Here is a 14,227-nt window from a genome sequence, read left to right on the forward strand (position 1 = left end):
TCTTACCTTCCTAGACTGAGGGTTAAAAACTTACACATCATGTAGATTAAAATGTTCCTGACCTCTCATTAATGCTTAAAGGGAGGCTTTAAAAAATAACATAGCTTATTGGTATTATCTTAGAAATATGATAGTAAAGCTATCTTTTACTTCTATTTAGCATTCCTTGCACAACATAATATGCACTGAATGCCAGAAAAAATAAAAAGAAACTTCCAAGGAGAAGGATCTAAGAGCATTTAAAGGGATTGCCCCAGCCTTGTTTTGGGATAGGGGTAGCAGTGTTATTACAGGTCTGGACGTGCTGGAGATGGACAGCAAGTGTGATAATGTGTGGGAGGGAGAGTTATATAAACCCCTTATTCTTTCTCTCCATATTTTATTGCTTTTACAATAAATAATCTCCTCCTTTTTTACACAAGGGCTGCAGACAGCCTGGGAACTGCCCTCAGCAGGGCCACAGCTGCATTTGCCAGTGAAGATGGGGATGACAGAAATCCAAATCCTTCTGATGCTGGGCCAGGTGAGCATGGGATGGAACTCTCCGCTCTCCTTTCCTTCTCCAGCAAAGAGAATTTTAATTTTCACCCCTTTTCCCAGGCAGGAAAAAGAGAACCGGGCAGTGCACTGTTCCTCTGCACTGAAATAGAGCCTGACGGCCCATCAGGCTATAAATAGTCCAGGACCTGAGTAGGAGAGAGGGCTGTCAGACCTGGCTAATCCAAGCTCTGTTAAGCCACTTTACCCCCAGCCTCCGAGAAGCTTAAAGCCACAGCTCTGAGCCCAGGTCTGGCCGGCGCCTGGGGAAACGGGTTCCACTAAACACATGTGCTCCCTGGGGACCACCAAGCTCCACTGTCATGCCTGAGTGCAATCATTTTCCCTCCTGAAAAACAGTGGCAATTTGTCCTTAAATATTCAGCCATGTAAAATAACAGAGACCTGAGCAAGAAGAATCTGAGGGCGGTTGAAGTTTAGCGCCTTGTCTCCATCCATCTGGTTCCAGATTCAGGTCCCAGCTGAAACAATTCCTGTGCATCATATTTAGGCTTGATTCCCCCACCCTAAAAAACATGACCAAATGATTTAGGGTGACTCAGGAAAATAGAAATGCGCCCCATCCCCCAGAAGGGATGGGCAGGCTGCACAAATACATGGCAAGTACCTCTTACCCCTTTCATCATCACCTCAACCCCACCCAGCCCACAGACCCCAGGCTGGGATTTGGTGCTTTAAGCTATGCTAAAATTTTCATTTGCCCAGAAAAAATAAGTGGGATTTATTTTTTTCCCAAAGAGACCCCCCACGATGTGACTGGGAGAGTGAATAATCCACAGTGCTGTTAATTTGTATGGATCTGGGATGAGAACACCCCAGACTGCCTGCCTGGATTTGCCTTGCACTGGGGGTGTTTCTGCCCAGGAATAACGTGTTCAGCTCCCTAAGTACTTGAGGGTTTGTTGCTATAAAATGCATCAGGTGTCCTCTGAAGGTGAGGCTTTGGGCAGGGCAGATGGCAGCCACGAGGAATGCCAGCCCTGATGTCACTCCAGAAGCTCTGCTCTCACTGGGGAAAAGTTCAGGTTGGACACAGGAATAGCTGTAAATTGCTATTTTCTTCCTTCTTCCTGTGCAAAGCAATAGAGATGCAGTCCTTGAAAGGAAGAAATGCAGGGTCTCATGCTGGGCTCATGAAACAGCCATCAGAAAAGCATATCAAAGGTAGGTAGGGCAGAGGTTGTCCTGCAAAATGCAGTTTGTGGATAGAGTGGACAGTGTTAAGTTTTCTTCTTCTGATGGTAAGGCTTCCAGCTCCTTCCACACCAGCTTTGGAGGCTTTGCAGATGCTTTGGACTCAGTTCTTTCAGCATTTACCACCTGCTGAAAGTGGAGGCTCAAAACACCAAGACACTGGCCATCCTCTCCCCATGTGTACAACGTGCATCCCATGGGAATCCCGACTGCCGGTGCACATAAAACAGGCATTCCCATTTCAGTTAAATCCCAGATTAGCTGGTGTTAAGACAGGATGGGATTTCCCTCTGAGCGTCTCAGGGGTTTCTAGGGCATGTTTACCTGGGGTTGGCTTTGAGGTCAGCCTTTCCAGGTCCCCATATTGATGTGTCATGACTCTCCCTGTGTGTTTGCCTGGCAGCACTCCTGGCCCGAGGCACAAATAGGAAAAGATGATAGAATTAGGGAGTCACAAAATGGTTTGGGTTGGAAGAGACCTTAAAGCTCATCTCATTCCAATCCCCATGATGTGGGCAGGGACACCTTCCACTAGGCCAGGTTGCTCAAAGTCTCATCCAACCAGGCCTTGAACACTTCCAGGAATCGAGTAGATTTCATGGAACTTTCAATGTGAGCAGGTTTTTCAGCTCATGCTCATGTTGTAGGTCTGGAGAGGGGAAAGGAAGACAGGAGTGGTGGGACAGAAAGGCAGGGGAAGGAGGAGCAGGAGAGTATTTTGAGGTCCTGCACTCAGTGCATGCTTCTGATACCTTTAAATTGGAGCCACAGGTTTAAAAATAAACTCTGGAAGTGATAACAAGATGTTCAAGCCCTCCAGCCACTCAGCCAGCTGGGGATGGAGTCTGGTGTCATCCCTGATGGATCAGCAGTGTATCTCATGCAAGGCAGGCTGCACCCAAGGACCCACCATCCTGCTCACACTGCTGGGACCTGCCCAGTGAGGTTTTGGTGTAACTACAGCCATCAGGTGTCCAAAGTGATCTGAGGCAGCAATGCTGAAGGGACAATGCCTAAAGGCCTTGAAAACTGCCCCCATTCATCCTGAGGGTGGGTGGCAGCACATGGCTCCAGGTGTGCCATGGGAATGCTCCTCCAGGAACCCTTTTTCCACTAAATGGCTGAGTTGCAGGGTCAAGGCTGTGGAGGATAAAACTGCTCAGCCTGAGCTGCTGCCCTTCTGAGAAGCAACCAGGATGAACATTTCTGTGCTCTGAAATATCTTTTACCACCAGAGAAGGAGAAAAACACCACTTTGATGAATCTCATCATGGACACTGACATTTCTGGTGCCTGAATGCAGCATCTGTGGGGGCTGTGAGAAGTTGATCCCTTAAATCTCCCTGTGTGCCGAGGAGGGGGCAGACCCCAATCTAGGTCAATCCCAAGTGAGATAAGGCACCTCTGCCCTGTGGTTTAGGGCTGTTTGCAGGATGCCTGGCTGTTTGCAGGACAACTCTGGGTTTATAAAAAGCTTGTCTGGTGCTGTATCAAGCTACAACAGATTGATGTGTTTGTTTTGGCAGCTCTGCACATCTCCCATTTAGGAAAAGCCTGATTAATCCCGGGGATGGCTTTTCCTGTAAAGCCACAGCCACTGAGTGAAAAGAGCCCTGGCTGCCCATGTCTTTGGATGGCTTTAGAAGAGGTGTTAAAGGAAATACCTGGATAGCAGCATAAGCTCTGGGTGCATCCAGAGGGTGAAATGAGGATCAGGGAACATAATGAGAAAACTTGTTGCTGAATCAACTCCCATCAAAGCCCAAGGATTTATTTTAGGGAATAATTTGTTTTCATATGATGGTAGTGACTGGTAGTTGACATCTCCCCCAGTCCCACAAAGAAGATACTGGTCTAAGAGTTTTCTGCAGAGATGGATCCTGCTCAGTGTTGCTGCTGGTTTCTGAAAGATGGTTTTCCAAATTTTACAGAGGAACAGAGGGACCAAAAGTCAGGAATTTGAGGGACCAAGTTCACCAAAAGCCTCTGGATTGCAGTGAACAGCTGTCGTATCTCTTCACTGGCATTTCCAAATTGGAGACATCCCTTTTGAATAGGCAAATCAGACAGTTTGTGACTCTCTACCTAATTCTTTCACCAATGTGTCCATTTTCAGATCAGAGTCAGAATTTTGGGGGGTCCTGATGCCAATTCCCTGTGCCTTCTGGGAAATGAGCCCTTGGCATGAACAGCAGGTGAAGACAGCAGAGCTGCTCCCATCACTGCGGGCACAGGATGTGCCATCCCCAGATCTGGCTTTGGTTTATTCTCCTGCCAGGGTGGCACTTGGGTCTCTGCTGCACATATCCCAGAAAGGCAGAGCATGATTTTCAAGTGACAGGTAGAATATGCTGCTCAAGCATTGTGCCTAAGGAAAGCATTTCCAGGACATTCCCTTTTCTGATTTAAACCCATACAGGCAGGGAAAGGTGCCCAGGCATTTTGTGTCAGGTCACAACATGACCACGAGCTTGGTTTCACAGATGCTCTGGCTCCAACCCTGTCAGGGGAGATGAGAGGAGGTGGCCCTAATGTGGCACCTGGGGTGAATAATTTCGGTATTTATTATCCATAGGTGGCAGCAGCTGCCTGTGCTGGGCGGATGCCGCCCTAATCCAAAGCTGGCACTGAGTAACTCAGCCGGGAAAATGCAGCGGAGAAGGAGGAGGAGGAGAAGGAGGAGGCGGAGAAAGAGGGGAGGAGGGAGAAAAGGAGAGCAAAGTCTGAGCACAGCTCCTGCCTGCTCCCTCCTCTGCAGCAAGGGGTCCATAACAGAGGGAGAACCAGGGAAAGCCCTCAGTGGTGCAGTATCAGGCTCTGTAGCACTGTAGAGAGCTCAAGTCTGTGTTACTGAAGAGGCTGCCCAGAGGAGCTGTGAATGCTCCAGACCTGGAAGTGTTCAAGGCCAGGTTCGATGGGGCTTGGAGCAACCTGGACTAGTGGAAGATGTCCCTGCCCATGGCAGTGGGAGTGGAATGAGATTTAATGTTATTTCCAACCCAAACCATTCTGTGATTGTACTGCTGTGCTGGGAGCAAGTGCTGCCTTCTTATCCAGGAAGGAAATCCTGCACAATCCGGTGCAGGACGGTGGGAAAGGGGCTGCTGAACAACTTTCTCACTATGGACCAAATTCCTGAAGCCATTGAGATGTCGCATCCCTAGAGGGAATCTGGTAGCAGCATGAAGCCTCTTTGGCTGGGGACTGGGGTGCCCCATCGTCCCCAGCATTAGCAAACATCCATTGGTGATGGCCCAGGAGTGCTGAGGGAGTCCAGAAGCAGCAGCTCCTTCAGTTCCACAGCCTTTACTGGCTTCCAGAAGTTTCTGCCAAGTACAAAATGACACAAAAGGTTGTTTCCCAACAGCCCACACAAATGGCAGATAACAAAAGCCAATTGCCAGAAGCCAAAAGCGAGATTTAAAAAAAAAAAAAAAAAAAACACTGAAACGTTGCTGAAAAGAGAACTGAGGGGAGAGTTGCAGTCCACTCAGAGGCTCTAATTAGAGGAAAAACAAAGAGAAAATCTATCCAAATCTTGTCATCTGCTTGTTTTAAAACCACTGATTCCTGATCAATACAAATAAAATATCTTTGTCTTCTCAACACACCCAGAATAGGCTTAGTGCTGGGAAACCAGACTGGCTGGTCCATCAATCCCCCTGCCTGCTTTGTCCCAGTTATGCTTCTCCCACTGCTTCATTGAGGCAAAATGGAATTGATTTTGGGATGAAAAGCAGAGCAAGGCATGTTTTGCTGGAGACTGATCCCCCTGAACCAGCAAAGCCCTGATTCACCTCCTGTGGCTATGGGTGCCACATCACACCCCCAGTGCTACCTGCTTAATGAACTGATCCTTTAAAAGCAGCCCCAGACATGGGTTTAGGTGGTGTCATTGCACAGAGGGACTGGGACAGGGTTGCTCATCTCTGCTCTATCATTAATTTAAGCAATTAGCCCGGTTAGGCTCAGTGGGGTACACAGCCATCCTGTACCCACTGGGGAGAATATACTCCATTAGAGAATATAATCTTTATATCAATACACACTTATTGCTCTGTACATTATTCGAGGAACTGAGGATGGCAGGAATACATCTCTTGGGAATTGAGGAGGAACCTGGGAAATGACACTGGCTTCACTAAAACAAAAGTGACTTTTCAGATTTGAAGCATCAAATTTTTAGCCTTCCTATCTTTCCCTTCTGGGCCAGAAAAATCTCCCAAGCCTGTGCCCTAGAGCTTTCCATGGTGTGTGCTGCCAGCAGGGCTGGGAGCGAATGGCCTGGGAGTGCCAGGACCTCGAAAACAAACCACCAATCAAACCCAGTCATGCGGCACAAAAGCAAATCCTAATGCTGGGAATGAAAACAGCCACGTGCCTGTTGGTGTTTGTATATTCAAAGTCCACCACAACTTTCAGCCAAATCCTTCCCTAGAAGGCGCTGAGTCAGTATCCTCAAAGGGGAAACTGAGGCATGGCTGGAGGAACTCGGTCCCGAGCTGGACCATCTGTGCACTTGTGTTGGCTCTTAAACCTCTGAGGAAGAATTTGAAAATAAACAATTTGCTTACAGACTTGTGGTGCCAAGGCTCTCCCTGAAGCCATCCCAGCTGATTTCCTGGGAGTGTGCACATGGGCTGTGCACAGGGGTGGCATCCACCCCAGTGGCTGTGGCAGCAGTGGTGCCTTCTTCTTGGGCCAGGCGGGGACATCTGGGGACATGGGTCACCTGGAATGTCCCCATGCCAGGGTGCTCCTACCCCGCAGAGAAACACAGTCCCAAGGACAGCTTGGACCTTTTGCTGCCCTGTGAGCTGGGCAGAGAGATCGATGTCCCGGAGCAGTGCAGAGCTGCCTCCCCTGGTTCTGGCTCCTTGCCCAGTGCTTAACAAATAACTCGGGATTAATAGGGAAAATTGGGGGCTGGGAGAGGAATGAACCTTGTTGCATGGAGAGTTTGTGCCAGAACCACCCCAGGCTGGGATATGGGCTCTCTCCTGTCCCCAGTCCTTAAAATAGCTAAAACATCCCCTTCCAAAAATGGTTTTCCCACGGCTGCACCTGAAAGTGTAAGATTTTATTGCAAACCCCCAGTGTGCTGGGCCACAGGAGTGGCCCACAGGAGCCATTCTGCTCTGGAGTGGCTTTTTGGGAGAAAATAAATGAGTAACCCTTCAGACACAGCAAGTACCAAACTGCCTTTGTGGAGACACTGCAATGCTCTGGCATCTCTCTGAGAGTTTTGTTCTCAGCCTTAGTTCCACTCCATACAGAAAGCAATCTTCTGTGAAGTTTCTGTGTTCCTCTTACATGGATACATTTCCTCATGCACACATCCATTGCCTTGGCTCTCTTGGACTCTCACCCTGCACCACCAGTGATTTATGGAACAGCATATGCGCGTGATGCTGCACTGGTACCCAAATACGGAGGAGCTGGATTGTGGTGTGGGCTGTACTTTGGCCTTGCTTCAAGCTCTTCCCTCTGAAATAAAACATTCTCCCCCAAAATGGACACAGCCCAGCCTGCTCAGAACCCCTCAAACCCATATTTATTTATTCACTTTTACTCCAGTTTTGAAGGCTTTTTAATGCCACACCAGATTTCGGCCGCCGCTCTGCGGACAATCGCGACATTCCCCCCCCCGCGGGGAAGGGGTGTGGCCGGCCACGCCCCCACGGCGATTGGCGGATCCCGCGGGAGGGCGCGGCCGGAGGGGATTTAAGCTCGGCTCAAGGGCGGAGCGGCAGCGCCGCGGCTCAGGCCGTGCGGGCTCACCGAGCGGAGCGCAGACCCCGCACCGCGGGCCCCGCGGCCCCAGCGCCCTCCCCGCCGGACCCCAGCGGACCCCGCCGCCCACAGCCCAGCCCAGGTGCGGGGGGAAACGGGGCGGCCCGTGGCGATCCGGGGGTTTTTCTTCGAGAGCGGTCGGCGCTCAGATGCTTTGGGGTGAAACTTCTCCGTGCCTCAGTGTCCCCCGCTAAGGATGGCCAGGTTGCTTCTCGCGGGTGGTGTCCCCCACGCAGTGCCAGCTGTTGGGATCTGGCACCCTTGGCTTCCCTGAGCCTTTTTTTTTTTTTTTTTTTTAGCCTTCCTTGAAGAAAAAGCGGGGGTCATACTGTGGGAAGAGTCAGCTCCGGGCAGGAAGGTGCTTTGTGCAAGGAGGAGAAAGTTCAGTTCTCTCTAGTTCAGAACTGGAATGAACCACAACAAAGGTGAAGGGTGGGCAGGCTTGTCCCGGCTGTGGGTGATGGGGAAGCTGCTGAGGGCAGGCTGGGGCTGGAAACTTGTGCTGGAACATCCTCGGTATGTGCCCCAGCTGAACATTTCTTTGCTCCTTATGCAACATCCGTCAGGGATTTCATAACTCCAGCTGTTGATACAAGGAGGGGAGTTGGATTCCTGCAAGAAAAACACCCGCGGGGGGTCGGGAAGGGGCTGTGCGGATGTGCCGGGCTGTGCTCTGGGCAGGCGCTTGTGTACGAGGGAATTATGCTGCACGTAGTTCTTAGAGCTCTGTGGATTTAATCCCTGTGCAACTCTGCGAGCACCAACCACGGTTCCCAGCACGGGGCTGCACGTCCCATCTCTCCAGAAGCCACGATGTTTCCATTTACACCCTTGCAGGTTTCTGGGGTGCAGGTGTGGGTCAGGGGGGTGCTGACAGCTGCCTCTGTGCTCGCAGGTTTAGATCTGCACGACAACCAGGATCAAGAGCCATGGCATCCATCCCATCCAGCGGCTCACTCATGGCTACGCACAACTACCGCAGAAGTAAGGGCGGGCTGGGGGCTGGGGTGGTCTCAGGATGCCGGAGGAGCAGGCTGGGGGCTCTGCCAGGGGTTAGGGGGATATGGCTCCAGCAGAGATGGAGCTGAGCTCAGGTCTGTGCTTTCAGCTGGAGCACCGTGTGAGCCTTTGCTGAGAAAAGGGGACAGTCAGCAGTGTCCCTCCTGCTGCCCAGAGCCTCCTTTGGGCCCTGCAGCCCCTGCCCAGCTCTACCAGCTGGTGAGAGATCTCAAACCTTCACTTGTTGCTAAGGTTGTAGGGAAGGGGAGGTGATGGCTTCACCTTGCACTGTTGCTATAGAAATGAGCTGCAAAACCAGTCTGGGCAATGGTTGCTACTGGTACCTCTCCTGGCAGAGATTTTCTGGTTTAATGGATTGCTTAAACCAGAGAGAGTTAAAGGATTCCCCTTGAGCTGAAACAAGCAACAGGCTTGTAGCCGTTGGACTAGAACACAGGAATCTGCAGCCTCTTGGCCTCAAGTCATCTGCATAGGCCTCCCAAAGCCACTAAATGATGTCCTTGGGGTTGCAGGTATTCTCCTGCAGAGGTGTTCAGGTGCTTTTCCTGTCCCTGCTCTTGGAATCTCATTGGTATTCCCTTCCTAGTGTTTTTTATTGACCTGGCACTAAACCTGGGCAAGTACTGGAGTGAGCTAGTGATGAGACTGAGCCGTGTCGCCTAGGGACAGTCACACCGAGGCTGTGCTTTGCTCCTGATGGCAAGACCAAGGAGCAGCAGTGGTTCTGATGGCCATGATTTCTCCATAGGGCGCCTGAGCTCCACATCCAGCAGCAGCTCCTGCAGCTCAGAGTACTCTGGGGAAGTCACCCCCCACTCCCTGGGTAAGTGCCACCTGTCCTGTCTCAGGGGGGGACTCTGCTCCCAGCCCCTCCTCTGCAAATCTGACTGGAGGTAACCCAGCCTCTCCCATGGGATGAGAGTGGGGTGGCCGTGGGTTGCACTGACCTGGACTTTCCCTGGCATGCACTGTCCCCCAGACCTGCCCAAGTCTGACCCTGGCCAGTGGTGGGCCAGCTTCTTCTTTGGGAAGACGACTCACCCAACCATGACAACCGTGTCGGAGTCCCCACAGAGGTGAGTGTTTTGAGATGACACGGGGGGAGCACCAGTGCAGCACCCAGGGCAGTTGGGGACATCCCTGCTGTATCCCCCTTGGTGCATCCTGACCCCATGGGCCGTGTCTGTGCCCAGAGCACCCACCCCTTTGCTGCAGGAGTCAGCACAGAGCCATAACGCCACATGTCAACACCGGCCTGACCCTCTCTCTGCTCTGTCCTGCAGCTCAGGAGCTCTGCGGGTGACAACAGGACCGATGACTTGTGGCCTGGTGCCAGCCCCGGGCGCGGGACGGAGGCGCCACATCAGCGAGCCCAGCTCTGAGCCCTCAGTGTGAGCCGTGAGCGGGTCGGCGGCTGCTCCGCATCCGGCGGGCACAGCCCCCTCCCCTTAGAGTAGCTGGCTGCTCCAGGGCAAAGCTGCTGCCTCGTGATGGAAAAGTGCAGCAAACCCCGACGATTCCACACCAGCCTTTTTACTCTTTTCCCGGTGTAACTAAGCAGACTTGGTAACACGTTTTATTACCTTGAACTCCGTACAATGGCAACTAATAAACTTGAGCAGCCTTTTAAAACTCTGTGGGTTATTTTCCTTGGGTTGTTCTTTGTGCGTGGAGGGCAGAGGGCAGAGGGGTGCTGGGGGTATCAGTGGGGCTGGACCAGGGCACAGCACAGCTTCCAATGCAGGAGCTGGTGATGCAGGATATCACGTGCCAGTGTGACTCACCGGTCCGTGTGTGTTTTGTACGAGAGCAGGATCTGGCTGGGCTGTGGTGATGCTGCAAATGCCTCCCCCCACCCTTTTCTCCTTACTTGGCTGCACAGCCTGTCGCTGCTGGCACTTGAACTTGTTTTGCTCCCTCAGCATGTTGCTGCCCTGCCCTCGTGCCTCGAGGGGTAGGAGTGAGTGCCAGGGCCTGAGCCAGTCTGGTTGGGGCTGGGGGAAGGAACTGAGTGAAAAGTGAGCCTTCCATAGTGAGGGGAGAGATGAGGCTTGCTCAGGGTGTGCATTTTTTGGGTCTTGATGTCAGGCTGGAGCTCGTGGTGTGGGTGGCAGCTCAGGGTGCACTGGATTTGGCAGCCCTGGATCCCAGCTGGCCCATGTGCTGTACTGCTTTAAAGGCTGTTTTGGCTGATTTTTGCCTTGAATTAGTCAGCTTGGCTGCTTGATCCTTCTGTTATCAGCCTGGTAGTTGGGAATACAAGAGCCTGCTGGTGCCAGGGTGAAGGGAGCACCTTTGTTCCTGCTGGAGGCAGAAAAACCCTGGCAGAGCTTGATTTAAAGGTGCCAAATCTTCCTGCTCTACTTCCAGCCACAGCATGAGGTGTGGGGCTGTCCCTGTGTGCACCAGGTGCTGCAGCCCCGATGGCAGCTGAGGTCATGGGACCCCCAAGCCATGACTTTTCCCCATCGGTGCCCCAAGGCAGACAGGGAGGAGGGCAGGGAGCAGCTGGGGAGGGGGGATTAGGGGGGGCAGGGCTGCTGTGCTTTCTATCTGTGCTGCAGGGGCATCTGAGGTCACTTCTCGCTTTGTTCCTTGTTTCTGGTTGGGAAAAGTGTTGAGTAAGCTTTTCCTTGAGCTCTGCTTCTCCTTGTCCTCGGGGCGGAGGGTCTGTGTCCCTTGTCCCTTTAAAGGGCCAGGACAGCAGTGGGACCTCTGTTCTCCCTGTGTAAGCATGTGCATCTAAAGGGAATGGCCGTGGAGGGTCCCAGCAGCCTTGGGCACACAGTTTGGACCCCGGAGGCTGCCAGCACCCTGTGGGTGACCCCTATGTCCACAGCAACACATCACCCCACAACTGATCTGATGCAACTTCCAGCCAGGAGGCAAACTGCTGTCTATGGGGTGGCTCCACCTGTGTGCAGGGGGCTGTGTATCACAAGAGGCACATGGCAGCCTTTAGACTTCCCAGAACACGGGAAAATCAAGCAAAAATAAATCCTTTCTGAGTAAGACAAGACAAGGCTTTTTGTCTGGCTGGTAAGCTGGAAAGCATGGCTGTGGCACTGCTCCAGGGCCTTCCTTGTCTCAGCAAACCCTTTTGGGTGCTGCTCACCCCCGAGATGCCTCAGGGCAGCAGCAGAGTCTCCTCAACTGCTGGTTCCCAGCAGAAGCCCCACATTTTTTTTTCCAAGCCTGCAGATTACAGTGTGGGCACACAGAGGTAAAGTCAATATTGCTGTATTTGCTTTTTGGTCTCGTGATCAGTGAGGGTCAAGCCCAACAACTATCCCCAGGCACCCAGGGGAGGAAGTGGCAGAGCACAGGTGCCAATCCTGCTCCCCTGCTTTTCAGCTGGGCACACTGATGATGCCCCTCCAACCTGGATGGAGGTTAAATTCATTCCCACATTGCTGCAAGGTGGGTTGGATTTACAACAGTGACTGCAGAACCTGTCTGTGGCTGCCCTTATGCCCATGGCTCCCTGTCCAGTGGAGCAAAACTGCCTGGAAACCCCCTGCTGAATTAAAGGGTGTTTTTCTGAATGTCTGTAAAGTGTCACAGACTCAGACTCCTTCTCTGGTGGGACTGAAGAAACAGGAACAGCCCCCCAGATGTGCTCCCAGGCAGCTTCATGGTACTGCTGAGAGCAAAGCCTTTGGCACTGCCTTGTTTGCTTGGGCTTGAAAGGCTTTTAGTGCCTTTCTTGCACCTCCACAGCATTCAGACATATTTAGGAAAAGCATCTGACAGCCAGGCAAGTTTATTTTTGTTCTCTTTCCATCTCCACTGCTGTGGGTGTCAGTCTCTTTTCCCAAGTAACAAGTGATGAGAGAAAACTCTCCCTCCACAATTCTATGAAATGGCCTCAAATTGTGCTGGGGAGGTTTGGATTGGATATCAGGACAAATTTCCTCACTGAAAGAATTATCAAGCATGAGAACAGGCTGCCCAGGGCAGTGGAGCCACCATCCCCGGAGGGATTTAAAAGACCTGTAGATGTGGCACTTGGGGATGTGGGTTAGAGGTGGGATTGGCAGAGCTGGGGAATGGTTGGACTCAATGGTCTCAGCAGGTTTTTCCAATCCCAGCAATTCTATGATTCCAGCTGACTTCCTGTGTCTTGTGTCATCCTGCTGCCTGCTGTGGTAGGACAGCAAGAGAGACACAGCAGTAGAAACAAGACAAGCAAAGGGGTTTCCTATACACTATACCCCTCCCTTATCATCCTCCCCCTTTCCACAGGGTTGCTATCAGAGGGGCAATCCCATCTCCCATGGCACCAACTCCACTGAGATTGTCATCCCCCCTCTGCTCCCCCAGAGGTGTTTTGACTTTTGATTAACTCACATACTTGGTCAAAAACTCACAGGTTTCTGCTCACTCTCATCCCTTGCAGTGCCCCTTGTACCACCCCGCTGCCTCTGGTGAGAAATATTTCCTTTCATTCCCTGCCTCTTGCTGCTTGGGGTTGTTTTGTTGTTTTCTTTTTTCCTCCAACAGTTTTGCTTCCCCCTCACCCTTCAAAGGCTGATGTGGGATCTTAAAAATAGAAATGAGCTGTGCAGCTCAAAGACCTTGCATTAGCCTGACACTGTTTCCACATGCCATTGGGTCAAGGCTCCAATCCTTGAATGCACAAACAGGGCACATGCCAGGCTGCAAACAGAGCAGCAGAATGGCTGTAACAGCAGGATTTGCAGTGCCCACTCCAGAGGGGTCCGTGAAAGACTGGGGCCACACCATCCCTGCCTTTGTGCAATGGATTTAAGGAAAAGCCTGGTCCAGTTTCGGGGGGAGCTGCAGTGCCCAGCCCAGGCTGAGATCCTGAGAGTAGATGGGAAAATTTGGGCTCCCCCCACCCCCACCAACTCTGTCTACTTTTAGAAAGCAAATAATGACTCGGAGAAATGCCAAAACCCAGCAGACTGTGCTGGAGGGCAAACCCAGGTAATGGATCAGCTTTTCATGCAGCAGAGGAGGAGGAGGAGGAGGAAAGAAAAGCTGCTGTGGGCAGCACTGTGTCATGATGCCCCCATTTCCCTGCTCCACATCCCCATCAGGTCACTGCAGCAGCTGAGTGAGCTGTTTTGGAGCCATGTGTCTGATGACCTGGTGCAGGCAGGAGGCTGCCTGCAGCCCTGCCAGCCCCACTGGCCTCTCTAGGTATCCCACCATGGACCATGGTGTCCCACACCAGCCCCATCGCCCTGTGCCAGCCCCAGCACCCCGTCACCCCATGCACACCCTTCTCTTTCTGGTTATTTTTGAGCTCCATCTGGTGGCAACCAGACCAGCAAATTGAATGTCTTCCTATTTCTGCAACCTGGTCTAGTGGAAGGTGTTCCTGCCCACGGCAACAAGGTTGGAATAAGGTGGTCTTGAAGGTCCTTTCCAACCCAAATCTTTCTATGATTCTATGCTGCAGCAGCCCCACTGTGCCTGTGCCACAGGTGTCCCTGCCCTTCCTCGGTGTGCCATGAACTCCTCACCGGCCAGACACAACTTCGGTCTTTATTTTCTTGCAGGACCTGACTGTGCATAGATGTTCTCTCTGCTCAAGTGTTTGATCAGGCTGAAAAATCCTTGTACAAATTAGGGTTTCCTCTTGCAACCGTGTCCAAAACCCAACCTGTTGCTTTTTCCACCTGGGAACACTCGA

At 52.0% G+C, this 14,227-nt stretch overlaps 1 protein-coding gene across 1 annotated transcript; it reads left to right on the top strand.

The window, feature by feature from the left end:
• Window positions 1-7,515: 7,515 nt before the first annotated feature.
• PPDPF (pancreatic progenitor cell differentiation and proliferation factor) lies at window positions 7,516-10,197 on the top strand. Its single transcript, XM_017833283.1, has 5 exons — window positions 7,516-7,627; window positions 8,441-8,529; window positions 9,314-9,388; window positions 9,545-9,641; window positions 9,849-10,197. Exons 2-5 carry the CDS (start codon window positions 8,475-8,477, stop codon window positions 9,958-9,960), a joined length of 339 nt encoding a protein of 112 aa, XP_017688772.1. The 5' UTR covers window positions 7,516-7,627; window positions 8,441-8,474; the 3' UTR covers window positions 9,961-10,197.
• Window positions 10,198-14,227: the final 4,030 nt, after the last annotated feature.

The sequence above is a fragment of the Lepidothrix coronata genome, unplaced genomic scaffold, assembly GCF_001604755.1.
Source record: "Lepidothrix coronata isolate B3197 unplaced genomic scaffold, Lepidothrix_coronata-1.0 Scaffold212, whole genome shotgun sequence".
Taxonomy (NCBI): domain Eukaryota; kingdom Metazoa; phylum Chordata; class Aves; order Passeriformes; family Pipridae; genus Lepidothrix; species Lepidothrix coronata.